At 36.4% G+C, this 27711-nt stretch overlaps 1 protein-coding gene across 5 annotated transcripts in view; it reads right to left on the reverse strand.

Moving 5' to 3' along the window:
* Positions 1-327: 327 nt before the first annotated feature.
* CLCN3 (chloride voltage-gated channel 3) overlaps positions 328-27711 on the reverse strand; it is a 60551-nt gene continuing 33167 nt past the window's right edge. For 2 of the 5 annotated variants that reach the window (XM_004176172.6, XM_030271377.4), the window contains 12 exons: positions 23352-23509; positions 22268-22367; positions 20497-20684; positions 19729-19851; positions 18196-18402; positions 17076-17156; positions 15299-15844; positions 11040-11226; positions 9494-9892; positions 7455-7671; positions 5070-5145; positions 328-3413 (listed from right to left, as the gene is read on the reverse strand). In XM_004176172.6, coding sequence (XP_004176220.1) covers positions 3255-3413; positions 5070-5145; positions 7455-7671; positions 9494-9892; positions 11040-11226; positions 15299-15844; positions 17076-17156; positions 18196-18402; positions 19729-19851; positions 20497-20684; positions 22268-22367; positions 23352-23509 — 2441 coding nt within the window. In that variant the 3' untranslated portion in view covers positions 328-3254. Of the gene's footprint in view, positions 3414-3674; positions 5146-7454; positions 7672-9493; positions 9893-11039; positions 11227-15298; positions 15845-17075; positions 17157-18195; positions 18403-19728; positions 19852-20496; positions 20685-22267; positions 22368-23351; positions 23510-27711 lie in introns of those variants that run through there. The other 3 variants (XM_030271378.4, XM_030271380.4, XM_041715840.2) reach the window with 2 other exon arrangements.

Here is a 27711-nt window from a genome sequence, read left to right on the forward strand (position 1 = left end):
TAAAAGGCTCATCCACTTTTAATTATTTTAAAACAAAAATATTTTGTTTTAATTCTATAATTAAACTAAAATCTTAAATGTTTATTTTGGAAAAATATGCTACCTACATCAGATCAGTTTGATGGCGTTGATTGGCTACTGATTTTTAGCAAAATGCTAGGCAATGCAAATACTGCATCTCCTAAACTGCATTCTTTTTGTCAAATCTTCTTAGTAGTTTTGTATGTAAAATTCCTAGCTGTTAATTGTCTCTCAGGGAAAATAAATGCAAAAATCAACACAAATCTTGTTTGTGAAAACAATGAGAAAGCATGACAGAACAATAAATGGTAATACAGAAGTTTTTAATGCTCGATTAAATCATCACAGTAACGAGAATTTTTACTGTAATGATATGCAGTCCTACCACACTATTATAAATAAAAACATTAAGATCAATATTAAATACAGCTCTAGGCAACATCACAGATTAACAAAGAATGCATTCTTCATGAACCAGTATCTGAATGATTTAAAAAATAAAAAAATGCTGACACTTTCCCCCTCCCATCCACCACCTTTTTTTTTTTTTTTTTTTGATTAGTAATTTGAGTAAGGCGCTGCAAGTTTCACATTAGAAAATTTTAGTTGCACAGCACAGGCACACATACTTCATTAACTGAACCTCTACTGCATGTTTACCAGACAACATTTCAAAATGTCAGCAGGGAAAGCTTAGCAGGCTAAGAGTAAACAGAGATGCACAATTTATGTGCAGCTCTCAGGATCCATACAGAAATTAAACACAGCAGGAGTGTGAACTGTATTTTAATTCAGACAGCAGTCTCTAGAATTAGGTGCAAGTTAATACAGTACACACAGCAGTGTTTTACAATAACACCACACATGGCAGAGATTTCAAACTGATTTAAAGTGATTTTTGTAGGTGTACTAAGTTTGTATTCTTCCACTGTAGGAAAAAAAATAAATCGGACAACAGAAATCGGTGTCACAGACAACTTCCAGAGCTGCCTTCTGTAAATGGGCCTAATCCTGCTCTTTGTGAAGCTTCCTCTTCAAGCTTATGTAATGTAGCAGAACAAATAAATGTTTAACAACTAGCACTGACTACACATGGAAGAATAAAACTGGTTGTTGCCATGCTCCCATTTTTACATAGCCCAATTCCCTGTTTCATTAAAAAAAAAGTTTTTAATACAGCGCCCGATCTTTGTGATCCCCCTGGCACATTTTACTTTCTACCGGCTGCAGTTGGAACCGAGATGATAAAATGTAGATGGCAGTTTTTAACTAAGGAAAATCGGTTTAAATTCAACAGTGCACTTAAGCACAACCATTTTTGTGCAGCTGAGCAAAAGTGCCAGAATTTTGGTTCATTGTGTTATTGTACTTAAGATAAAATTATACTGATTACTTTGTGAATAAGATGTTTGAGGTAACTGTGATGAATGCCTTAGAGACATTTAGGATTATTATGTTAGACTCTTAGTGTTTATATTCTTGCCATTTTTTGCAGTCTTGTGAGCATAATAGTTAAAGACATTTTATCCAACCTCATGTTACAAGCATTTTTGTCAGCCAGATTTATTTTTTTTCCTTCCTAATTTAGGCTTATAGCATATTGTCATTTTTTCTCTGCATGCAGTTCTGGTGGTGGCCTGATAAAATGAATAGGAAACAAAACAATGTATTGTAAAGAAGTTAGGGGTCTGTCAGTTCACCTCTGAGTTGTGTGTGTGTTGCTGCTGAATTTTAAAGTCCTGCCAAAGTTTCAAGTACTGGATTCAATTCTGCCCTGCTGCTCAGGTGTGACTGCATATAATTTACACCTTTATATACTTGGGAGAAAAGAAGAGTCAAAAGCAATCTAATAGTTGTTTTCTCCTATTACTTTTAAAACCCTGCGGGTTTATTTTTTAAATCAAACCCTACTATTACTGTTCCAGTTATCTGCTAGTAAAGAAAAAAGGAAATCCAAGGTAACGGCAGTGAAAGTTACATTTGAAAATTATCTTGTATGTATGTTGGATCATAAAGAAGCCATTTTCTTGAAACCCTTCATCTAGTTGTAAACATTTGCAAATCCTCTGTTACTTGCAGAGGATTATGAATTATTTTATAAAATCACATTAAAAAGGTAATTAGTTATGTGAGATATTAACTGATTCATATTTAATATAATTTTTAATCCATACAAATATAAATAAAGAATGGTAAAACTTCAAGAAAAATAATATACATTTAGTGCAAATTATGAGTTACATTTCTTCCTACCATGTCAGCAGTGGAACGTCTTTTGTGGAGAAGAAAAAATAAAAATGACCATTCTCAAATTTTACAGGGGGGGAAAAGATCTCCAGTGTTGAAGCATGCATTTTTTTACCAGATACACGTATACAGAATTGTTCCAGCTCTTAAACTAGTAGAATAGCAGTATGTTTCCTTATACTGCACAACATTGGTATATATCATAGTGTGTTCAATAATACAAAAATTGCATAAGACCAGGTCACATTATTGATATTTTCTGCAGCAAAACCAGTATTTTTCTTTAAAATACTGGTTTCACCTGGTTTTAGTTTTCTCATATCCTGACAGCACATGGGTGGAAAGAAGTCTCGCATGGTTCTTGGAAACTATTACCTGTTCAACCTGGTTTTGTTGCAGTGGATCTGCACTGCCCCAAGCATTTCGTGATGTACGAACTTACACATTTAATGGCACAAGAAAAACCTCCCTTCTTGTGATCACACCTCAATAACTCATAGTACATCTCAATATGAGAAACAGCTGCTTCAAAAGGGCACACCAATTTTAAAGAGGCTTTGTTACGGCTCAGGAGAGAGAGAAATAAAGCTCTTCTGGAATGTAGAAAGGTGACGAGTAATAGTTAATACGTTTCATGAGTTAACACAACAGTTTTCAATGGTAAAAAGGGCAAGACCTTTCAGTCTCCACAAGATGGCTCAATTCAGAATGATCCCTCTAGAAACAGGGATTATTAACACATCTCTTCAATGCTGAAGTACCAGGCTGGGCTGGAGAATGGCACCATTTTGCATGGCTCACCCACTGCACTATCATGGCAGACCTGATGTCTCGGGACGCATCCAGTGCAGGACAGCAGCTCTCCCTTCCCACACTCCCATCAGCCTTCCTCCTTGCCACATGCTCCCCCAGACTGACTCCTGATTGCCAGCAGCACTGTTACATAAAAACCCAGCTCGTCTCTGATTTTAGAAGTTTTCCCCAGACTAAAGTGTTGTGCTATTCAACAAATGAACCTCCTCTTCAGTTTCCTCTCTCTCCTCAGCTATGGGTTTCAGTTGAACATTATGGAGGCGGGGTCTTGGTTTGCCGTCTGGGCCATATGACGGAGGATATCTTTTTTTGTTATAATGCCAAGGAGGCGCCTGAAAAGGATAAATGGGAGACTGATATTAATCCAAGCAGGAAAATAATGAAGCAGAACAAATCTGTAGCCAAGTCCTTTTTGTTGACAGGAATAGAGCAAAAGTAAACAGTCTGATTTTCTTATTTAAACAGAAACATTTTATTTATCAAAATGTTGAGGAACCACCAGTTTGATAAAACACAGCAATGCTGAGACACTGTATCAAATGGTCTCTGACAGCTGTAGTCCATTTTAATGAAATACAAGTCATACAAGTAGAGCCCATTACAATTTTTATTTAACTTTTTGTTTCTACAAATATCAAATTTTCATTAGCCTATGCCAACAAAAAAGTAACAAAGAGGGACAAAGAAAAGAGAGATATGAAAAAGAAGTGATAGTGATCCCATTTCATAAAGGAGGCTTGTTCCAACCTAGCCATCAGAAGTGATGTACTGCTTGATGGCCCCAAATCAAGCAAATCAAACTCCCCTTCCCTCCTTTTTTAAACCAGAAGGATCCTTCCAGTCTGACACATTGGCTCAGATTGAATGCATTCATAGGAGCACACTGTACTGGCCATGAAACTTTTGTATAATAAACAACAGTTATTTAGGTTTTGGAGTTTATGGCTATAGAAAAAAATAAACTGTTAATAATAAAATTTTCATTTTCCAATTTAGATACTGTGCTCTTATGACAGGGTCTTTTAAAACTACAACTGTGAAACATCAAATATAGTGAGACTGTCCAAAAGGATAATATCACAAGAGAAGCAAAGAGCAGAATGAATGAGCTGCTGCCCTTATTTTGGTTAGTACATTTCAATTTGTCTTATTAAAGGATGCATGAAATACTTGTGAAATATTAGCATAAAATGAGAACATAATTAGCATGTTTTGCACATAAGCAGCTAAAAATGGTGGGTATGTTTAGTAGACATGGAAATAGCAACCCATGTCCGAATAAGGACAAAGTGTACCACCTATCTAAGGGGTTAGTTCACACCATCATGGTTAAAACCATATCTGGATTCTTAGGTCAACAGTCAACATAGTAGCAGGTGACTGGTAGCTGTACATTTTGTAAAGGATTACACTGACTGCTGTAGGTAACAGTGGCAGAATCACAGATTTTACATAAAATCACAGGACTTTGCTAAAAAATAAGAATATTTTCAAAAAATCATGTTAATAAAGGGTGATTACAGGGAGGATCTAATGATGCAATTAAAACATGCTTATCTCTGCTTCTCAAAAGATGTGATACTTTGCAGGTATTTAACAGCTATTTAAAGCTGTCCAAATCAGAAAAAGAAATTGGCATATACAAAAATCTTAATTTGCATTAGGCAGGGAAAAACTATTCCTAGCTGCATGCCTTCCCACCTGGGGAATTCAAGAGATCAACCAGCTGGATCGATGTGATCTCATCAACACAAGTATCAGAAAGTTTACTGTTTACTTTCCTTTAATGTTGTGACTATGTATGTTCACATTTACAGCTTCTTTTCTACAAAAGGATTTTGCACATGTTGTTTTATGTTTAATACAATTTTTGAGCATAAGAAGATTTCATTGTTCAGCTGATATCATAAAAACCCTGAACAGTTCACAAGTTTCATGCTTCCTGACTTCTACTGTGTCTAATTATGAGATCTGATATATCTAATCACCAAGGGTTCGACGTGCTGCTTTAGTTGCTCGAGATGCTCTAATATGTTCTTCTTTGTGATGATCCCCAAGACAATCCTGCAACAGATTATGTTATGCTAATAACTGTGTGTGAAATCAAAAGGAAAAAAAGAGTTCTAATCATAATGAAAAAGGATTAGAGCAAACTAAAAAAAAAAAAAAATAGAATGGTTGCAGGAAAGCTAATGAGATAATTAAATGAGAATTTATTTCAAAGTCAGTACCCTTTCCCAAATTTTGCTTTTTCCTTTTTCTCCCAAAATACTGAACATAATTAGCTCTTCAACCACCCAGAGCAGTATGTTTCTTCTATCAGGTACACATCAGGGTAGCAAACTTTATCCCTTCACCCTAAATTCACATATTTTTGAGTTTTAAAGGTACTGAAACTAAAATCTACTTTGTATTTCCTTTATTTAATAGCTACTTCTCCTCACACATACAGATAATTATTGACATTTTTAACAAGCCACAGAATAGATGAACAAAGTAATAACTCTGTAAAGTCATAGCAACTGAGGTTCAAAGCTGCCCTACAGAGCTGGGCTATCTGGTGTCCTTAGAAACAGACAAATTCAGACAAATTTCTGGTTCGTGACAGGACAAACCAAGCACAAATCCCTGCAATGGATATTCTGGTACAGATTTGGAGGAGTATGGCTCAGTCTTCTCTCTGTCATCTGCACCAATTTCTGTACAGTCTAATCTGGACTGGAATCAGTATGTTGATGCAAGTCCTTAAACAGGTGTATTCAGTTTGCAGGAAATCTGCCAGCCAAAATATAAAATAGTCCTTGATCACCACAAGGCTATATGCCATGGCTAAACACCACCAGTACTAGTATTTATGATCTGCTCTTCTTGTAATGGACAGTGTATTTGTGGAATGTCACAAATTTGTAAACTGAAGTAGGATAAAATAAATGTTAAAGCCATCCGTACTTCCTGCTACTTTATCATAAAATAGTTTAAAATTTATAGTTGAGCTTAACACAGCTTTGCATGATCAAGCTCTCTTTAGAGAAGATTTTAGCATCAATGTCAATGTTTGAGCACTCAACCACAACAGAAACTATGAAAAAAAAAAATAGAAAATATTTTTCAGTGAGGTTCTATCAAATCCAATTTCCATCCCCAAAACAAGAATAACTGCATGCCCACAGTAACTTCTAAGAGCCAGATCATTATGTCCTTTCCCTACCAGAGAAAGGCTTCTGGAAACACTACTTGCCATTGCATACAGAGATGCATTGAAGAAAACAAAAAAAAAAATCCAGACAGGAGGACATTTAAATAAATATGTTTTAAAATACATCTGAAAAAAAAAGCCACTTGGAAACCAATGAAGTATTTAAATATTCACCACATATAGCAGCAGTCCTTTTGCCCACAGAAAAACTAAGGAAGTCCTAGTCATTTCAGATTTCTTGTCCCAAGGACATGAATCAATCCTAAACATGTGAATGAGCAGACATCATTTCACTCCCCAGGTGCCTTAAAAGACATGCTAAAGGGAAAGCAAGATACTATGGTAGGAGCTTTGATGTTGCATGTCAAGCATTTAATGCAAGAGATACAGGAAAGCAAATGTTAAAGGAACAGCTGCACAGAAAAAGATCATGTAAAAAAAACAAGGAGCAGTTTAGATAAGAGGTAATTACAATGAACATTTAGTTTCCATGCCAGGGGCCTATTTATTTAGTAGATAATCACATAACAACTCCCAATAGTCTCATTTACAAACATTCTAAATCTCAAAACTACTTTCCTGAAGTATTTTGAATTGTAGAAACAAAAGTTGCAGACTGAAGTTCCAGAACTAGCAGCAGTTTAATTGTTAGTATGCCAAAAAACAAAAGCTTGGTGGTATAAACACCATCACTAGACTCACTAGACGAAGAGATACTGACTAGATAATTTTCCCCTTTACTCTTTATGAACCCAGTACTTGTAGATGTTCAGTAAGTGCTGATATATTGCATGTTGCCAGAACATAGATAATAACCAGGAAGTATAAGCCTTAGACTCTGCAATGCACAAGACTAAATTTCTGCAAGAGAAGTTGTATCTCATCCACAAGCAAGTTGCACAGACCAAGCTTGCTGAATGGCAGTAAATTTTTAACAGAACATCGTAAAATGACTGAAATCATCTGCCTGCTTACTTGGAACACATGGACAGCGTAAGAATTTCAGAGAGGTGCTACAGCACAGCATGTTCTTAATGAACAGCTGGGGTCCTCAGTTGCAAACTTACAGGTTCAAATACCATGATCCTGGTGTATATCCTGGTTCAAACACTCTGATTCTGGAAGTGAAAAGTACTGTATCTAAAAAAATGCACAGCATTGCTGCCACTTTACTCACCCATTGTGTGTTACAAGGCACTGCCTCAGACCCAGCTTCCGGAAAATATCCACCACTATTTCCATTGGTGTGTGGTCTGTCACGGTGAAAGGGCTCATATCAAGTATGCTTCTGAGCTTCAAAGGTCGAGGGCTTTCTGCTGGAAGCGATGGGGTATGCTGGGCAAAACATACCCTGGAACTGCCAACAATCCCCTCCTGCTTCTTTCTAGCACTTTCTTTAAAAAAGATAGGGAAGGGGGAAAAAAGCAAATGAGGAAGAATTTACATTCTTGGAGTAAGATGTTAATGCAGACTTACAGCTCAACAATACCAAGCTCTTGCCTATATTTCCATAGCCACTGCTTTATCCCCAGGAAGTGGTTGTGCAAAAATCACAAAAGCCATTTGCCATTCAGCTTTAGTCATTATTCCAACTAATTTTCTCACTCAAATAAGTAACTTTTATTTACTATAAAGAGGTGGAAAAGCTAAAAAAACCCCTATTCAGCTCATGAAAAAACTGCCAGGGAAAAGTCAGTCTCAATTGACTGCCCCCTGAATTTTTCCTAATACCCAACATAAACTTCCCTCAGTACAACTTCAGGCCATTCCCTCAGGTCTTATCAGTGGGCACCACAAAGGAGAGATCAGTGCCTGCCCCTCCTCTTGCCCTCATGAGGAAGTTGCAGACTGCAATGAGGTCTCCCCACAGTCTCCTCCAGGATGAACAGACCAAGTGATGCTTCTCATATGGCTTCAGCTCAAGGCCCTTCACCATCCTTGTGGCTCTCCTCTGGATGATCTCTCACGTCTTTATAACTCTCTGATTACCTGGCACCAAAAACTGCACACAGGACTTGAGGTGAGGCTGCTCCAGTGCAGAGCAGGACAATCTCGTCCCTTGCCCCACTGGCAGTGCTGTGCCTGATGCACCCCAGGACACACTTGGCCCTCCTGGCTGCCAGGGCACAATGACTCTTATGACAGACACAACCCAAAATTAAGTAACTTTCACTGTATAATCTCAGCAGCTGAAATTAGTCTTACTTGTGAAAGTGTTTTCTAAGAAGAATGTTCTGCTATTCCCCCATTTACTCAAATAAATGCAAACTTAAACCAGCATGGTGTCAGTAATAATCTCCAAGTTTTGTACATTCATATACATCCTATGCAATATAATACCATGGTATACACAGTAGTAGGACCACAGGCAAAAATCTGACTGAAGTGAACAGTATTATGTTCACAAAGCATGTTTTTAAAAAAAGTTTCTGGAGACATCTGTCCCTTTCTCAAGTGTCTTTGTTTAAAATGTATGTTTAAAAATAAAGTAGTTTCAGATGCAACTTCCATCCCTTATTTCATGTACTAAATGTTACATGTTTTGTAAGGTTTTCTTACATAAAAGTGTGTTTACTCTTTCGGTTATGATAGTAGCCTCAAAATCCACAGAATTTTTCTTGCCAGGGCACAAAGCATTATCACAAGTATCACACAAGCACTAATAATATTCACCCAGAAAGAGCTGTCCTAAACAGGGCTTCTGTGCTCATGTACCCAGGGACTAATTTCCCATTACACAAACAAATTGAAAAACATAAACCTAAAATAATTAATATTCCACTTATCTCTTCATAATACAACCATGGTTGCCGTGACAAAAGTAAATAACACACTGTAAGAAAGAAACAGGATATACATTTAAAAATTACTTGGACAGTAATTCTCACAGAATACTGCTGGTCAAAAATGAGAATTACTTAATTTTGAAGAACAATGTTAGTATAGCATTACTCGAGGAAATGAGGTACTATCAAAAGCCTCAAAAAACTAAAAAATACCAGATTAGATAATGTTTTGACCTACAACTTTTGCTTTTACAAGAGACAGAGATGAGGATTTTCTTCATTTCAGAGCCTGCTATTGAAGATACATTATCATATAGTTAAATCAATCTGCAGTCTAAAAACATACAGAGTAAATTCTATTTTAAATATAAAATAATATTAAACAATTTAAATTGGTGCATATAATAATGCAATACTGGAAGTTAATTACCTATTGCAATAGTTAAATCTCTTCTTAGAGCAAACCCCACAAGTCTCTGTGATTCCTTTGACATAATGACAGGAAAACCATTATAGCTGGTTTCGTTGATCAGGGTTTCTATGTCTTCGACAGTCATATTATCCTGCGTCAGAACTGCTAAAGGTGGGTCGCTCCTGCGAGGTCTCATCACGTCAGCAGCCAGTGTTGTGTGGGTGAATTCTTCCTTTGCATCCAAGAAAGGATATCCATTCAGTCGGATGTGTGCTTCATAGATGCCTTCCCTACCAAAGGCATCTCCTACCCACTTACTGGTCATGACTGCAGCCATTAGGGGCACAATATATTCCAGCCCTCCTGTTAGCTCAAAGACAATAACTACCAGGGACACAGTCATCCTTGTCACACCACCTGCAAGGAAAATGACAGTCAGTAACATCTGAGTATCAGATAACAATCATTTTAGAATTTTCTGCCTTCCTGCTGAGACCTATAAACATAACTTTGACATGAAAGGCCATCTGACAAACATCCTCCTGTGTAATATCAACAGAAGCAGACAGAAAAAATTAACACAAAACTTCTAGAAGTGAAAAAGAGAGTTTAGGGAAAATTCATAGAAAGGGAGGTAATAAAGAAATTGGAAAATATGTACAGTTATTTAATGTAAACTAAGAATAAAGCTGTGTATATCTCCATACCATATCAAAGTTAAAAGCACTGTGAAACGCTTTTAATATAAGAATTTGAAAAAAGAATTTAATGCTGTTGCTTAATCATAAAAGCTAAACAGAATTATGAGCTGATGAAAAGAAATCTTTTTCTTGGACAACAGAAGACAGGGATTATATTTCTCTTATCAAATAATAAGAACTATCTTTCAATTCATTCAAGAGTGATTCAATTTGCACTATTAAAAACCAGAACAACTTCTCCAAAACCTAAATTTCTATCACTAGTTTGATTACCCAAACATACCTTTGCTTAAAGAAAAAGTCTACTTCTTGCAGAATTCGTCTTAACAGCTTTTAAGATTAATTACTAAGGCCACTAACTTATAAATAAGGACAACTTAAGCCTCTTTCCATGAAGATGATTTTCAACAATTAGACTTGTTAAAAATACCTTACACACTTCTGAAGCTTTTGTTTGGATAATGAATTTCAAGAACAATTTCTTGCAATTCATGTAGATGTGGTAGCTGATCACACCGCTTCCTTCTAATAATTTTAACTGTACTTGACACCGTAAATGCTCTACTTCATACATTTCAAGGAACTAATTTTTCTGACCAATGTAGTGATGACATTTCTTGATACCAAAAAGAGAAAGCAAACACTACTAAAATTTTCCTATTTCTCATCAATTTAGATTTCACATTATTTCTCAGATCACAAGGATTTGAGGGTCATGTGTAGAGATGTGAGTGTATTACTCTGGAGGAAAGACCCCATAAATAGGTGTTCCAAAACTACCAAAGTTTATATCTCCTTTCATTTTTTAATAAGTATTTTGATATATGAAGAAAGCAGATACTTATTTGTTACATTTTATTTACCTAAGCATGCAGCAGCACCAACCATGGCATAAAGACCAGGTGTAATACAGTCAGCTCCAACTTCACACCACTCCTTGAAAATGAACCAGTCATGATGGTAGTAAGCCAGCTGCTCCACTGCAATTCCTACAATCCTTCCTGCTATTGCTCCAATTGCCATGCTAGGTATGAACAACCCAGATGGAACCTGCAAGGAAATCAGAACTGTTGTCATGCTGCTGGGAACATACCTGACACATCACTTAAGAAGTGAGTTTTTTCTATTTTTTTCTGAAAGAGCTACAAACACTTAAACTATCAGGTTAAAACATGTAAAGTGACCTTGGAAGGTTAGCAGAACTTAACAGAAAGCTATTGATATCTCTGATTGACCTGATTAACAGAAACCATTTTATGAGCATGTTTGTTTATATCTTACTGTGTTTAAGAGAAAATCTACCACCAATACAGGACCAAAAACTAGACTTGGTGCCAATAGCACAATTCTCTACCATGGGCATGCCCAGTGTGAGCTGTGCCAATCATACTGGAAAGAGTTCCTCATCATTTCCTGTCTCCCTTATTCCTTCACATTCCTCAGAGTCAACATTCACTTACTAAACAGGACTGCCTTCCTAAACTGCTTCCTGACACTGCTAGAAATTAACTAAACAGGTGAGTTTTAAAAGAGGCTCTGTACTATTACTGCTGTCTCCTATAGAAATGAATGTATATAGAATGCTAAACACACCAAGAGAGAAAAAGGCAAGATGAACCCCACCGCAAAAAGTTGGTAACACAACAGGTTAAAGAAAAAAAGAAGCTTCTACTGTCAGTTTAGTTACTTAAAATGTTTTTCAGCTACTAACTAAAGCCTTGTCACACAACCATGGCTTAGCAAAATATTAGTGCAAACTTGCTTTTATCAGCAGTTTCATATAAAGAAACTTGTGTATCTTTTCTTCTCCTTATGAAGCCAATCTTTCCAAAAAAATTCTGGTACCTAAATGTCTCATTAAACTGCAAATGCCTGCTGCTTCTCCTCACAGCAGTTGTTAACATCAAAATATTTTATACTGTGACTGAGTTAGAGGTGTGACTACAAAAAAAGAATAGAATTGTTACTTTGTGCATCTCATCCCATCTTGTTGACATAACTTAAATATTGCATTCCTGCTGTAACAGGACACATCATGTAATTTTTCTTGTATTGTACAGCTGTGAAATTTAAGTATTGTGGAATTCGAAACTATAGATTTTTGCTGTGATATTCAATAGCTGGTGCAGAAATGTATTTTAGAATTGTTGTTGTTGGTAGTATTACTATATTTTGTCTGTATTCTAGCAACAAACCAAGGGAAAGCAAAGATAGCTTATAATTATTATTACTTTATATTTTGTCTAAATTTGTGGTTGCAAAGGTGATTTCTAACCAACAAACCAAGGGAAAACAAACTTTGTGTCAGACAGTCAGCAACACAGGTTTTGAGAAAAAGTTTAATAAACCTTAATTCCTACACTGAATTACCTAATATTTCAGTGTTTACAGAGATAATATTCAATGCTATCATTTTAGTCTAGTATTCAAATTGTGCATTTATACCACTATAACTACCTGTTATTTCCCACAATTAATTATGCATCTAAGCCCCTAGCTAACTGCTAAAATATTTTTTTTCCCTGAGTGAAATTCTTTCTTGGTGTACAGTACAACAGTACCCTGAAAGAATCCCATATTTCCAGTATAAAAGTAACTAAATAAACCTTTGAAACTGCCTCAGATCCTACTGTGCTAGCAACAGAATGTTGCAATAGAAATTCAGTCTACTGTGTATGCAACAGAAATTCAGTCTACTGTCTATGCAACAGAAATTCAGTCTCCACATAGAAATTACATCAAAATTGTTTCTGGTCCTTTGGTAATATATGTTTTAATGCACTAGCTCCTTCTTTCCATCATATGTGGATAATGGTTACAAGTCTAACTGTAATTATGATTTTACAGGTCCATTTGTTTGCATAAGCCTGTGAGTCACAAATCACAAAGAGGAGAGGAATCTTCCCAGAGAAGCAGCAAGGGAAAACAGCTAAGTTTTTCCTCTTCTCAGCTTTCTTCTCTGGGGCTTCCTTTTGAGCAAGCTCAAATTACACTCCAGAGGAAAAGATTTGTTTTGTGTCACATGTGTCATCTTTGGAAGAAGCAAGGATTAGATATAGGTACAAGTTTCCACTTCTTCATTAGTGCAGCTGTGTACCAATCATGTTTTGAGGCAAAACTGTAACTCCTTCCCCTGTTGATCAGGATTTAGACACAGTAACGAGTCTACTGATAATAAGCAATAGGGTTTAAGTAAAAAACATGAAAGAAAAAAAAACCAACAAACCAAAACAAACAAAAAAATGCCAAACCCCTGCCATATCAGCCTCCTGGTAATGCATGTCCACAGCAGTACTAGCAGCAGAAATCACTTTGCCCCACTGGCAGCAGCTGGGTAGCTTTGCTCACCCCACAGGAAAGCAGTTCCTGTGGGGAAGATGTATGTTTGCAGATGGCTACAGCTCCAGGAACAGACCTGGAGAGCCCAGAGGACCTTTATAATTATTTAAATGACAGTGTAATATTATTTCTTCACTTTTTTTTTTTCCTTCTATTTTGAATTTGCTTATTTTATAGAGATAAAGCCTAAAGCAAAAAAATATCATTAAAGTAACATCCTCTTCTCCAGATCCTGGCTGACACTCTAACTAACCATGTGCTTCAAAGCTTTAAAGAAATTCATGCAGCACAGTTCCATTAATGACATGACTCCTTGCCTACTGGCAAAGTAATAAAGACATTCTCACAACTTCAGAAAAAATATTTCTACATGCTGAAGTTCTGAGAAAATGAACCAAACTCAAACGAGGTATAAGCTCTCCCATTCTGTAAACCAGTGAATTCTATCTAATATGCAGTATGACCTAGTGGTGACAACCCCATGCAAAAGAGCCAGATGCACATAAACACGTGAATGGTAAAGTAATGTCCAAGATATAAATGAAACCCAGTAAGTGAATACAAAACTAAATAACAGATTGAAGCGGTCACATCCCACAACACTGCCTGAATTACGGACCTAAGGAAGATTAGTGTTTTAAACACACACTAAGATTCCTCTTACCCACCAACCAACATACAGAACATAACTTCAAATAACAACCTGCAACATCTTCTAAAATATCCAAACATGAGAAATACAACATGATGTTACTGCTCTATCAGTTACAGAATAGTCGAGGTTGAAGATGACTGCCCCAGATTGTCTACCCCTGCTCAAGCAGGCCAGCCTCAGCAGGTTGCTCAGGCTTGCAACCAGTCAAGGTATGAGAACTTCCAAAGATGTTCTCTGCACAGCACATTCCAGTGATCAGACACTCTTACAGAAAGGAAGTGTTTTCTTATGCATGCTGTTACATGGAACAGCAACTTACACTGAAAAGTTAAGGCAAATTTAAACACAAATCTTGCTTAGTGAACATTCTACAGAAATTTGCATTAAGACACATTTGATTATGATGTACTTGCAAAATCTATGAAGGGAGCCTGACAAGACAGAAAGTGATGAAGGTGTGACACTTATACATCATCATTTGGAAAACAGCTACAGACTGTGGAGGAGCCGAAGCCACTTCCAAAACAGATCTATGAAACAACTGGTAAACCAAAAATTATGCTGCTTGTAATGGAGAAGAAATTTCCATTACAGTCACATGAACAAAGCCCATTTTCTCATCACAACATGAAATACCGGAAAATACAGCAGAAGAAATTATCATTGCCTCCTTTTAACATCTGTAGTAATTAGATTTATGTGAACAATGAGGAGAGTGGACAAAAGAAATATCACCAATGAGTAGTGTAAGGGGTACAGTCTGCTCTTCTTCAAAGTAACAGACAGGGGAATCTGAGCAGTTATGCTTGAACTTCGCTCCTGGAAATTTTAGAATAATCCCTTATTGCTGAATCAGGCACACACAAACAGGCATCCATCTACAGTTACTGCTCCATACTGCATTTAGCACATTTCTATTCAGCTGAACAAAGGGCTATTCTGAATTTAATTAAAGTTATTACTGTTTGCTACAGGACTTGCTTATTAACCAAAAGTAAAAAGACCTTTTTTTAAAAGAAATAACATGAAAAAAAGTAAACAAAGCTTCTAGGTTCAAGAAATGGGAAATGAGAAAGGCAATAATTAAATGATCACAGCAGATAAGAGAGCTACTGCATTCACACTTACCTTGATACCAAAAGTGAAGACTGTCATGATTATTTTAAATATGAGTGCTAAACACAACTGCCATATAGCTGAATAGACTCCAGTGCCTGCTGGGCGGTCCGGAATATCATCTACAATTTTGCTTGCATTCATATCATTTCTGTAGTCACAGAGTGAGGAGGATTCTAATGGCCCACAGTCTGTGAAGAGCTCCTTAATAAGCTCACTGGTGTTTAGCCTTGTATATGGATTAGGAAATGCAATCACAGCTGTTATTGCTGCAACAATAATAACCTCCAGGACAGGATACTTCCCAAATTTTGTAGATTTGCGTCGGCGACACCATGCAATATTTGCTCGGATGAAAAATGCTCCCCAGAGCCCACCAAATACTCCCAGAAGAATAAAAGGAAGTAGTTCAAAAAGATACCAAGGAGTGTGATATTCCACATAAAAAAGAACTAGGCGGCTATTACCAAAAGGATTTATGGACCTTAAAACAAATGCAGCTACTAAAGCAGCAAAAAATGATCTCCATAAAGTTTTCAGTGGGAAATAGTAACTGACCTGCAAAAGACAATACATGAGAATCATTAGTAATTCAATTAAAGACTGGGAAAAAGAGGTTCATGCATGTGTTAGAATACTGCTGCTCACATGGTTGGTATAAGCTAAAAAAAATTATTCCTATCACTTGGAGCACTGGCACTCCAGCAGATTCTGCATTTTTAAAAAGCTCAATTCAGATTTTAAGTCAATACTACAGCAATGTTGAAACTACTGCTGTTTTAAGACTGTTAGGAAATGATGTACTGCAATTTATGCTTAGAAGCTGCTCTGCTTTGTGTCTCTAACTAGTCTTCATGAGAACCAGGGTACTAGCTGTACTCTTAATTTCCTGCTAATATTTTCATCTCCTTTCAACCTATATTGAAAGGTTTATCACAGATCTGTTATTTTTAAGAAGTATGATTAAATTAAAACTAACAAAAAAAAATTTAAAAGGCCTCAAAACAGAACATGCGATTTCATTCTTAAGCCCCACATAGCCTGATTTGAATTTTAAGACAGTTTTCTTCTGCATTTTCTGGCAACAGAGGAATTCCTCAAAATACCCTAAGAATTTAATAAAATTATACATGAAAGAATACCTTCCCTACTTTTCAATTCAGAGATTTTTAGGGTTTTAGTTGTCTTTAAAAATGCCAATGATAGAAATAACATTCTAATGTATTTTGGAAATTAAAATGAAAACTAATTTAGCATAAAACATTTTTTGAAAAAGAGAATTTGCTTGCTTAGGAGGTAAGTTTTATAGTATATTTGCCCTTTTAATAATTATCACATTTGTGTTAATTATCATACAATTGTGTTTGGTGTCTGAAGCTTTAAGTAATGCTTAAAAACATGCTTTACAAAACTGTTGAGTAAGTTTCTAAAGCCTTTTTCAAAAATTAAGAGACTTATTTCTTTTTTTTTCAGAATAAACTCCTAGACTGAAAACCTGCTGTGTCTCTATCTGCATGCAAACTGTAATTATTAACAGATTCAACCCTTTTCCAAAATAAAATAATTGACAATAAAATAAAGCTGACATTCATTAAAAAAAAACAAAAAAAGAAAAATAAAAAAAAAATCTTTAGGAGTTTGCTGGTAACAGGACTCTTGGTTTTGAAATATGGGTCCAAAAATAATTTCCTTCTTAGGAGAGACACCATAGCTTAAAGGAGTCTGTAATTATTTAAACTAAGAGAGATTTTTTAAAACATTTTTTCTTCACTGCCATCTCTTGACATACCTCCTCCAGACTGAAAAGGACTCCACCAATTGGGGCACCAAAGGCTACAGAAACCCCTGCTGCTGAGGCAGCTGACAACACCTGGAAAACAATAAAGGTGAGGGGGTTTGTCACAGTCTATGTTGTAAACATGAACAACAAAATCTCACTATCGCTATAAGCTAAGTTTGCTGATGACAGAGGAGAACAGATGTATGGCAGAGCAGATCTTCACCCTGCAGCCCTTGCAAGCTCCTGGCAAGCTCCTAGCAAGGGCCATGGCCTGTGAAAAGGAGCCCAGGCAGGAGCAGGTTTCTCACAAGCATAGCAGCCTCTGCTGATCCAGGCTGGGGCAGTCCTGAATGGCTGTACCCTGTGGAACGCTGAAGCTATTTGTGAAGGTCTGTCTCCCATGGCTGGGGCCCTCATCGGAGCAGAGAAAGAGAATCAAGAGGAAGGAGCAGCAGAGACACAGTATCTCCGTGTGCCACTTTGGGATAGAAGAGTTAGGAGTAAAGCTGGGCCTTTCAAGAAGGGACAGCGGAGGCAAGATACATTTAGTTTTGATTTCATTTCTTATTACTCTACTACTGGCAGTCAAATAACTTTCCTCACGTCGGGCCTGTTTGGCCTGTAATGGTAACTGGTGAGGAATCTCCCAGTCCTCATCTTGACCTCTGAGCTTTTCATCTTACTCTCTCCTGCTGTCCTGCACAGGGCAGAGGGGTGAGAGAACTGCTTGGCTGGCCCCAGGTCAAACCCACCACACTCTTATTAACAACAGTGAACTGAAACAGGGCAGAAAACACTGTTGTCACCAGGAACACTTTGTTCATGGGTTCAGACTACTCTGCTGTCCTCAAAATTAAAGATACTCATCAATTACCAAAATGTAGAGACAAGGACAGAAAGAGCTTAAATAAAACCAAATGGTCTCTGAAGTGGAAGAAATACAAACTGACTCTGCCATAGAAATTACCTACTGTGAGAATGCTGGGGATAATACATTGTTTTTAGCATAATAAATAACAATTGATAATCACTACATATTTTCTAAGAGAACAAAGATCATCTTTTAAATAAATCAATGTAAATGCACCAATATGCAATACATTCTAGAAATGCTTTTTCAAGAACTTACCTCTCTTTTTTTAGCTTCATTTGTACTGTATTTTGGAAAGAGGTAGGAAAATATATTCCCACAGCAGCAGGCAACATGTACCAAAGGACCTTCTTTTCCTAAACTCAAACCTGATGCAACAGCCAAGACTAAAGTAATTGTTTTTATCATCAAAGTCCACTTCCCCAAGTAACCTCTGATGATGAATCCGCTCAAAATAGTTTTTATCTGGAAGAAATAAAAAACTGTATCTGTTACTGCATTCTTCAATTTTCAAAAAATAATTCATCCTTTAATTTTAGCTGCATAACTTCAAAGCCAGCCTTTTCAAATTACTAACTTTGTCACACTTTAAAACATGTATCATTCATATGGCCACAAGTCAATCTATCTGCTTGCCAGAAGCTTTTCATTTGAAACGTACTCTAAAACACTGGGTAATAACGCACAACTACAGTATCAATTACATTTAATAGAAAATTAATCTGCAGCAGCTTCTAAGACTGGATTCATTAGTTTATGATGTAAATTATTGAGCAAAAGGCAGAAAATTTCCAAATGAAAAATAAATCTGCTAAAACCATACTCAAGATCATCTATTGTACCAATATCCCAACTTGCACCAATATCCCCTGTTTTCTCTTCATGTTTTTACCATCACTACATAAAAATCGACAGTAGATTTCTTCACATAAAGATGGTAAAGATCAGCCTATCTCCACCAGGAAAATGTGCCACATGGCAAAGGCATTACTGTGCTTAACAATGCTATATTATAAGCCTGGAAAATAAGCCCATGCAGAGTAAATAATATACAGCTATCACAGGACAGCATGTCCATAAATAGGATACACACAAAATACTGGGCAGCTGTGACTAGGAAGTAAAGACAGCTAGATTTAAAAACCAATTCAAGATGAAATTTCTTCTGGAATAATGGCACTGAACTACTCCAGGCTTAAACAGAGGTGGATTAAAAAAAAAATATTTACAGAAAAACTGAAGAAGTAGACTGACCAGAATTGATTTGACTTTGGATTTTTCTCTCCCATTATGTGGATAGTAGCAGACAGCAATTGTAAACAGCGATTTTTTTGAGGGTACCACACATTTCATATTGCAACTGTCTATTGGTTTGTGGTAGTCAAAGCCACTAAAGCCACTGCAACAAGATTGATTGCTCTGTCAAATGACCTATATTGTGTCAATGAATCACTGCTCTCTTATCACCATAGAGAGGGTGTGGATTAGGGGAGGTTTGGCAATCATTCTTCAGAAGTATACTAAATCCAAATGCTTCCTTAAAAAGTGGTCCTGACAGAAGCAAAATCTACTAACCCAGGAGATTCTTTTAAATTTAGGGCATTTTCTCAGAAACAATTAGCAAAATTACATGTTTTCAGTTTGAATGCTTGTATTAATATATTTCTTCAAAGGCACAGGATGCTTCCTCTTGACTTTCCCCTGACCCACTAAGGCAGCAGTAATCTACACATTAATATGAAACACCTATTATATATATATATATATATATATATATTAGTTAGACCTCACCTCAGGTATCCCTGAGCCACAGGCGTAGGGAGCAAATACCTTCACCAGAGAAACTGCTAAGAAGGCAAAACTCAAAGCCCAGAAAATGTACATGATGTAATTCATTATGTATGAACCTGGACCCTAAAAGCAAAAACAAAAAGTCAGAGAATAGATTTGACATAAGAGCAAAATCACTACTTAAAATAATCTAGAAGTACTCCTGCTGCAAGTACACTTATAAACACATTTTGAGACACAATAATCATTGCTGAGAGAGTTTTGTTTGAAATGCATAAGACCATGACACCTGTACATTAGCACAGACTGTGTTAGAAAAGGTGGAAAGTATTTCTTCATCTTATGAAGAAAAAATAAACATACAACAAGTGTATTTTAAATAGTTAATAGCTGCTAAAATCTAGTGAATATTGAGAAAATCTTTATTTAAAAAAACTTGGTAGAAAAAATAAAACAAATATATTAGTTATCAGAGAACATCATATATGGATTTAATTTACATACAGTTATGATCAAGAATAGAAATTCTCATGTTATTAACAGTTCTATATTCTCATAACTTCCTTACATTTGCAATATTCCAAGCCACCTTGCAGTTCATGGAATACACATTTATTACACTATAATGTAGTAATCAATTCAAATGCTGAAACATGGCACAGACAGTACAACCCAAATTCATGTATGGGTTGCATCCTAACCTTAAGACTATTTTTTTTTTCCCCTATTCAGCCAAGCTGTTGAAGGCGACCATCAAAGAATACTCACTTCTGCTTGCCCAATTATTAGTTCTGCCCATGTTTTCCACTGCGGACATTTATCTCTCTCTTCAAATGTGGTCTCATTTGAACCCCAACAACACTGTTCATGGTTAAACCACAAAGCACTAAGGCAAATGCCTTCCTTCAGGTCAGTCATCCAGTCAGCAGCTATGTCAATTAATCCTGCCAACGCCCCTGTTGTAGAAACAGTTTTGTATCAATGTTCTGGTAAACAGAAATAATACACACAGCTAAAATAAAGGAATGTGCTTGTATTAACTGAAGTATTAAGTATTTACTTAATTAAATGGACATTTAATATACTACTGATTTCCAGGATTATATCCTGGTTTTGTTCTGGTAAGACTAATATTTGCTAATGTTTGAAGAATTAAGTACTTTGTATATTTCCCAATTTTTTTTTCATTTTTTTTTCCTTATACCACAGTTCTCCCAACAGTCCACTGAAACCAAGGAGCTAAGAGTAAAGAGAGAACTGTTACTTTTGTGTGATGGAGCAGTTTATACGGCACCAAGCCTGCTGGAAAGAGATGGAATTCACCTGTCTAAAAGGTGGGAAAGGATTCTAGCCCACATGTTGGCAAGTCAAAAGCAGTACATCAGTAGAACAGAATTTCAACCAAATTATTAAAATACATAAACATAAGATGTCCTTGTCACTGAACTCAAGGTTGTACCATTTAAGATCCACTAGACATACAAGAGAAGGCATCTGAGACTGAAAAACCCACCAATGTTCAAAACCAGAATTTGCTCGCTTTGTTACTCAAAAACAGAATAAAGGAATTGTACAAAACAGCATCATAGGGGATGGAAAACACTCTACACTGCATGCTCCCATTGAAATGATCATAAACAATTTCCAGTAATTATACACTCCTGGTTTGTGCATCCAGAAGTATATAAACATGCTACAAACTTTGCATATATATTAATTTATATGTGATTTGTGAAAATGATTATGTATATACCTAAGCAGTAATTATACTGTTACCATGCTTTTTAATAAGCATAGCCTTACTCCACAACTAACTTTCCTAACATTTAATCTAAAATGTCTATTTGAAATACTTATTTTGAAAAACTGGGGACAAAGTTTGTGACCTTTCCTTACTGCAGGTTTTAGTCACTTCAAACTATATTAACAGAAAAACCAGCAGCACTGCCTGACCACTGGGCCACAAACTATTGGATGGCTTTAGTTGTAAAATCCATTCTGAAATATGTTAAGAAGGAAAGAGAGAATTGAAGTACAGGCCAGCAAACTTTACCTGTTAAAGTCAGTATTTTCTGTGGAAGAACCTCAGTAAAGGTACAACATAAACATATACCTAGAATTCACCAATCCATAAACACATGCTTTACAAGGAAGTGTGCGAACCAAAACCACACATATAGCAGAGCTACTTTTACAGTCAACACTTTCAAAAGAAATCCTACAAAATTTTACAGAAAGGGAAAATATAAATGTCAATCACAGGATTAAAGAACATTGACAGTCTAGGAGGTGGAAGCTCCAAAACACTTGAGAAACTCCCTCTAAATTCAGTAAGGATTTTGGTTCCCACTTGATCAGTAAACCCTCACCTCAAAATAGTGAAGCCTGTAAATCAAGATAGTAGAATTTTTCTTCCCTTATGGAATTTTTGTAGTAGACTGAGCCAGCTCTTAGCTGGGTTGATGGAGAACAAAGAAAAAACACAACAACTATACCTGCTGACAAATACAAGAAAAGAATCCTTTGTGTTTTCATTTACCTGATGCCAAACCAGTTAATGTGACTACCAGCCATCCTGACCATGCATCGTACAAACTTTTTGTCATCTCCCATGCTGATTCTTTCTTCTTGCTGTTAATCTGCAAAGACAAATCGATATGTATCATTGCATGTATTTCAGTAATATGAATAATGAAACAAAAGGAAGTATGACATACAAATTGCATTATGCAAACTGCAGGCAAATAAACCCTCTCTTGAAACCACAAATGTTCTGCCTGTATTTAGTGCTTTACATGATAAATCAGCTTAATTATTCAGACATCAAGCAACTGACAAAGAAACATATATTTGCTTAATTTAAAGAACTAAAATCCAGGAAATACATTATTAGGATAACTGAATATTTTCTACGGCATACACCTAAAATGTGAATTGTAACATAATTTCCTTCCTATAGATTAAATATTTTTTGAACCTTAATTAAACTGTTAGCATGCTAATAATAAGCTATTTCATATGATTCAAATTCTAAAACTTCTACTTCAAATATAAACATCTTTATCTTTAGACTAAAAAGCACATAAAGGTAAAATAAAACAAAAAATTGGATATCTACCTTATAGTACTTCTAGACAACTACTAGTAATGATATCTGAAGTTATTGTGCTGAAAAAGTTGCTATTCTTATTTTATCCTAATTTACTCTGTGCACTTAGCTGCAGTGGCACAGACACACTTTTGTCAGTACAAAGCAATATCCATCACACTTCACTTTTCTATACAAGTACCACCAAAACCACTATTGTACTATTACAAATACATCTACACTGGAAAATAGCCTTAAATATACCAGCATGCAAAAAATGCAGTACTTTAAAAATGATATTTGGGTGACAGGGACCTAGTTCCCTTCTATTAAATTACTGCTTCCTTTCCAAGTTATAATAATGCTGCAAGACTGCAGGTATCCAACTAAGCAGTGCTTTTTAAACAATATTCAGGTAGTTCTACGATGAAACTATGTACATATCTAAAGGACATGCATATATTTGTATATGTCACTAAATCAGACCTTAACTCCAACATCCAACTAAAGAAGTACTATTATTTATCTCAAGTACCCGTCTATGCCTTTCTCTGTCTTTGCATTTCTCTCGAACCCAGTCAATGGTATGGAAGTCATCATATGTTCCAACTCCAGGAATTGGCTCATCCAGAAGATCCAGTAAATGTGTTGAACTGTTGATATTTCCTCCATTTGTCATTGTATAATGAGTTCCTGCAGCGGAAAAACACAGGAATCAATTAATTCTGCGATAAATTAAGTATTCAAACTATGTCCATAGCACATAAATTTTTGAAAAGCTAATTAAGGCACTTTCCATAGTAAGTATTGTATTGTCAATGCTGCATGCCACTCCTCTTTACTGCCATTCAGCGGTAAGTTAAATTGATGTATTAGTGACTTTGTGTTTCCATTGGTTAAATAGGAATGTCCTAGTCAAATTATTGTTCTGTTTTGTAAGCAGGCTCCAGAAAAACTTCAATTGAAACAAGTGGAAAAAAAGAGCAACTCTGACACACATTTAACTTCAAGCTTATTACAGCTTATGAACTACCATTGGAATATCTGTTTGTAGAAAAATAAAGCAAGGATGATTAGCTAGAAAGTTCACACTACCTTCATATGTAACCAGTAATTTCTAAATATACATTCTATTGATTACCAATCTCTCCTATACATTTAAACCAAACCTAAAATACATTATTAACAGATTGTATGTGCATCTAAAAAGCAACAAAGAAACAAACACTCATATTTTGTTTTTATGGATTTTTTTCAGGTAAATCACAGAGTCGTCCTCTGTCATAAAAACTGGGAACATTGTATAAAGAAAATATCTTCTGCTAATTTGTCATCACTACCTAGTTTCTCCACAAGCAGCTTGCAGAGCAACAGCCCCACAAATATTTATTGCACTGCTCAGTATTAGAAGACCTAGGGGGTGGGGGGCAGGTACTGAAAATTTTTACATTTTCAAAAGTGATTAAAGAGCTTTTTAAGCTTTCAAATGTCCTAAATTCAGTAATATACTGGCTTTTTTTCTTAGTTCTCACTTGTTTGACTAAGGACAAAACAATTTGCCTAACAATATACAGCATACCACAGCAACCTCTATTTATAAAGACATAGGCTCAAGTTGACCAAGATTTCTATCAACTCACACAGACACCAGAATTCATTTCACTAGACTGACACTGGGATGTTTAGACAGGCAGGGGTTTTTCTAACCTGTTTTTTTGGTTGTTTTTTTTTTTGTTGTTGGTTTGTTTGTGTTTATTTCCAGGTTTCTTTAATTGAGCTTCTTGGTATTGTCAGTAGAAATTTCCAACTAACCAAAAAACCAAAACTAACAGACAAATAGCTTGCCAAAGGACCTACCTGTAAACTTACAAATGCTACAAATGCTGAGATCACCAGCCCAAGCCCTCATAATAACTCACAATTAGATTTATACGTAAGTAAAATGTGCCTTTTCCCTTTACAAATGTGAATTCTAAGATCTAGAAGAAGCAGTGTAACACCTGGCATTACACTATGACCAAAGTGGTGCCTCAGTCATCTATTGCTAAAGAGGTCATGTTGATGCTACTATATAACGTATTGTTTATTCAGACATTTTCTTAGTGGTGAAAGACAAAACAAGAAAACAATACAAAATTCATATTAAGACAAAATGCAATCTATAATTTTCAAGATACACAAACAACTATTATTACAAATTCTATAAAGATTAAAAGAAAAGTACAGAAGACAATGCAAATGTAGCAGACAGCTCCCCAGTAACACCAATTTTTATCTCTTATGTGAGCCTGGCTGCCATCTTTAGCTTAATACATTTTTCCCCAGTCCATGCCATACTAAATTCCCCCTCATCTATTTCCCATAGCTAAGCCCTGTAAATCTCTTTCCAAAGCTGCTGCTAGTCTCTCTTAAGGCAGATGTAAGGAAGCATTACCTATGCTTCCATTAATAAAAGGCTAACAACAACAATTTAAATCAGATTTGTTAACAGAGGTGATTGTGAAAACCTTGCTTTAGGATAAGGGATTCAATTCCCTTGCCATTTCCAATTCTCCTAACTAGAAGTCTAAGATACATGCCTGGATAGCTGAAAGGGCAAGGTGATCTTGTGGAAGAGATACTAACAAAATTCACAGTGTGATAACTAGTTTAGCTCTCAGAATTAAGGCAGTAACAGAATACATTATTAAAATATTATTTTTACATGAAATCAGCTTCCTCTAGCAAAGCAAGGGGACATAAATTAACCCCACCAACAGCTTAATTATTAATCTCCTACAACATTCCAATGTGATGACACAGTTTCCTGAACCTGAGTGAGTAGGGTTGGGCAAAAGCTTGTCTTTGCTCTGGAGGAGTTGGTTTTATACCCTGCTATAAATGAAGCAGTACCAAACTACAAGGAGCATGCAATCCTATGCCACAGAAGGCAAAGGAAACGTGAGAGTTATAAATGCATCACGAACAGTAAAAGATTATTTTATGCATATCACAAGGTGCTAAACTTGAATTCTCTCCAGGGGATTATCAGAGATGCCATCATCAGAGATAGCATTATACTAATTGCACCCGACCCACAGCAGAACTTGGAGTAGCTTACAAATGATGGTCATTGTCTAGATACAGTAAAAATCCCACTGAAACTATGTCAGGTTCCTACTTTGCCAACAGTTGCAGGCACACCAAATACTGGAATATAACTGATTATTGTACAACAGGGAAGAGACACAGAAGAAGATATCAAGCTGAAGAGGAGGTTTTGTTGAATACAGAGCTGCTATGAATGCCTAATGCAACACCTGAATTGCTGCAATCTTGTATCAAGAGAGAAAATAGGCAGCAGTGAGCGTGGTAGAAAGGCTTCCTCAGAGCACCATGAAGAGGACAACTCTACAAAATCTGATGCTCTAAGATACAGAACTCTGAGATGACATTCTCTAGCTAGTATCCTGATCTATGTAATTTATAACTATTCTAAAGGAGAAGTTAAAGAAATATACTTTTACTAAGACTCCACATTTTTCCAAGCTTTTACTTCCCTCTACCCTTCCTTCTCTAGCATTTCACACCACAAGATGCTCCTTCCAGCAATAAAGATAATGATTCTCATCAGCATAAACACACAAATTCTTACTATTTACTCCCAGTTCCAAAGAGTCATTAAATGCATTTTCAGCACAAAGTTAAAACCCTTACCAGAATACAAATATTTCATCACCACATTCTAACCATCAGGCAGAAAATCATCATTACATAGATAAATTGTAGCACTTAGCAAACATTCAGAATTATTTCCCCTTCCATCCTCTCCCTCTTCCCCAGTCCTGAAGTTTCAAGATGCTTTGTCAGATTACATACTTTCCACCAGAATAGAAGCAGGTTTGGTCTTAAAAACCACAACAAGCACTTAGCATACAAGATGTATAGGTATAGCCTCTAGCTATGATAAGAGAACACTTCTGGAGTTCATATGAGGACACCTAAGCCATTTTGGAGCTGTAAAGAAAGTAAAGCCTTTTTATTACATATGAATTTGCTTAAGTTTTTATGAGACTGGAAGCTAATGGTAAAAGTGGCATGCGGAACTTTTATAATTACTGCTATTCTAAACTAACCCATGTTACTAGAGAGAGGGAAACAATATATTGATGTTCTCAGAGGCTTAGTACAACTCATAACAATCCCTATAAAGCAGACAGAGTCATTCTACACTTTGCAAAAATAAGGCAAAATCACAGAATAGTTTAGGTTCAAAGGGACTTAAAGACCATCAGTGCTTGGGCAAGGACACCTTTCACTACATAGGTTGCTCAAAGTCCCATCCAACCTGGCCCTGAACACTTTCAGGCATGGGGCATCTACAGCTTATCCGGGCAACCTATTCCAGTGCCTCACCACCATCATAATAAAGAATTTCTTCCAGGATCTAATCTAAACCTCCTCTCTGTTTGAAACCATTCCCCCTTGTCCTGTCACTATGCACCCTTATAATTCGCCTTTCTCCATGTTTTTTGTAGGCTCCTTTCAGGTACTGGAAGGCAACAATTCCATCACCTCAAAACCTCCTTTCCAGGCTGAATAACCCAACCCGCTCAATCTTTCCCCACAGAAGAGGTGCTCTAGCTCTGTGATCATTGTGGTGTCCCTCTGCTGGACTTGTTCCAACAGGTCAGCGTCCTTCCTGTGCTGGGGACCCAGAGCTGGATGCAGCACTGCAGACGGGGTCTCACCAGAGTGGAGCAGAGGGAAGAATCCCCTTCCTCACCCTGCTGGCCACACTGCTTTGGAGGCAGCCCAGGACATGTTTGGCTTTCTGGGCTGGGAGTGCCCATGGCCAGGTCATGTCCAACTTTTCATCCACCAACACCTTGGTCTTGTTAAACATCATGAGATTT

Source organism: Taeniopygia guttata, chromosome 4 (assembly GCF_048771995.1).
Source record: "Taeniopygia guttata chromosome 4, bTaeGut7.mat, whole genome shotgun sequence".
Taxonomy (NCBI): domain Eukaryota; kingdom Metazoa; phylum Chordata; class Aves; order Passeriformes; family Estrildidae; genus Taeniopygia; species Taeniopygia guttata.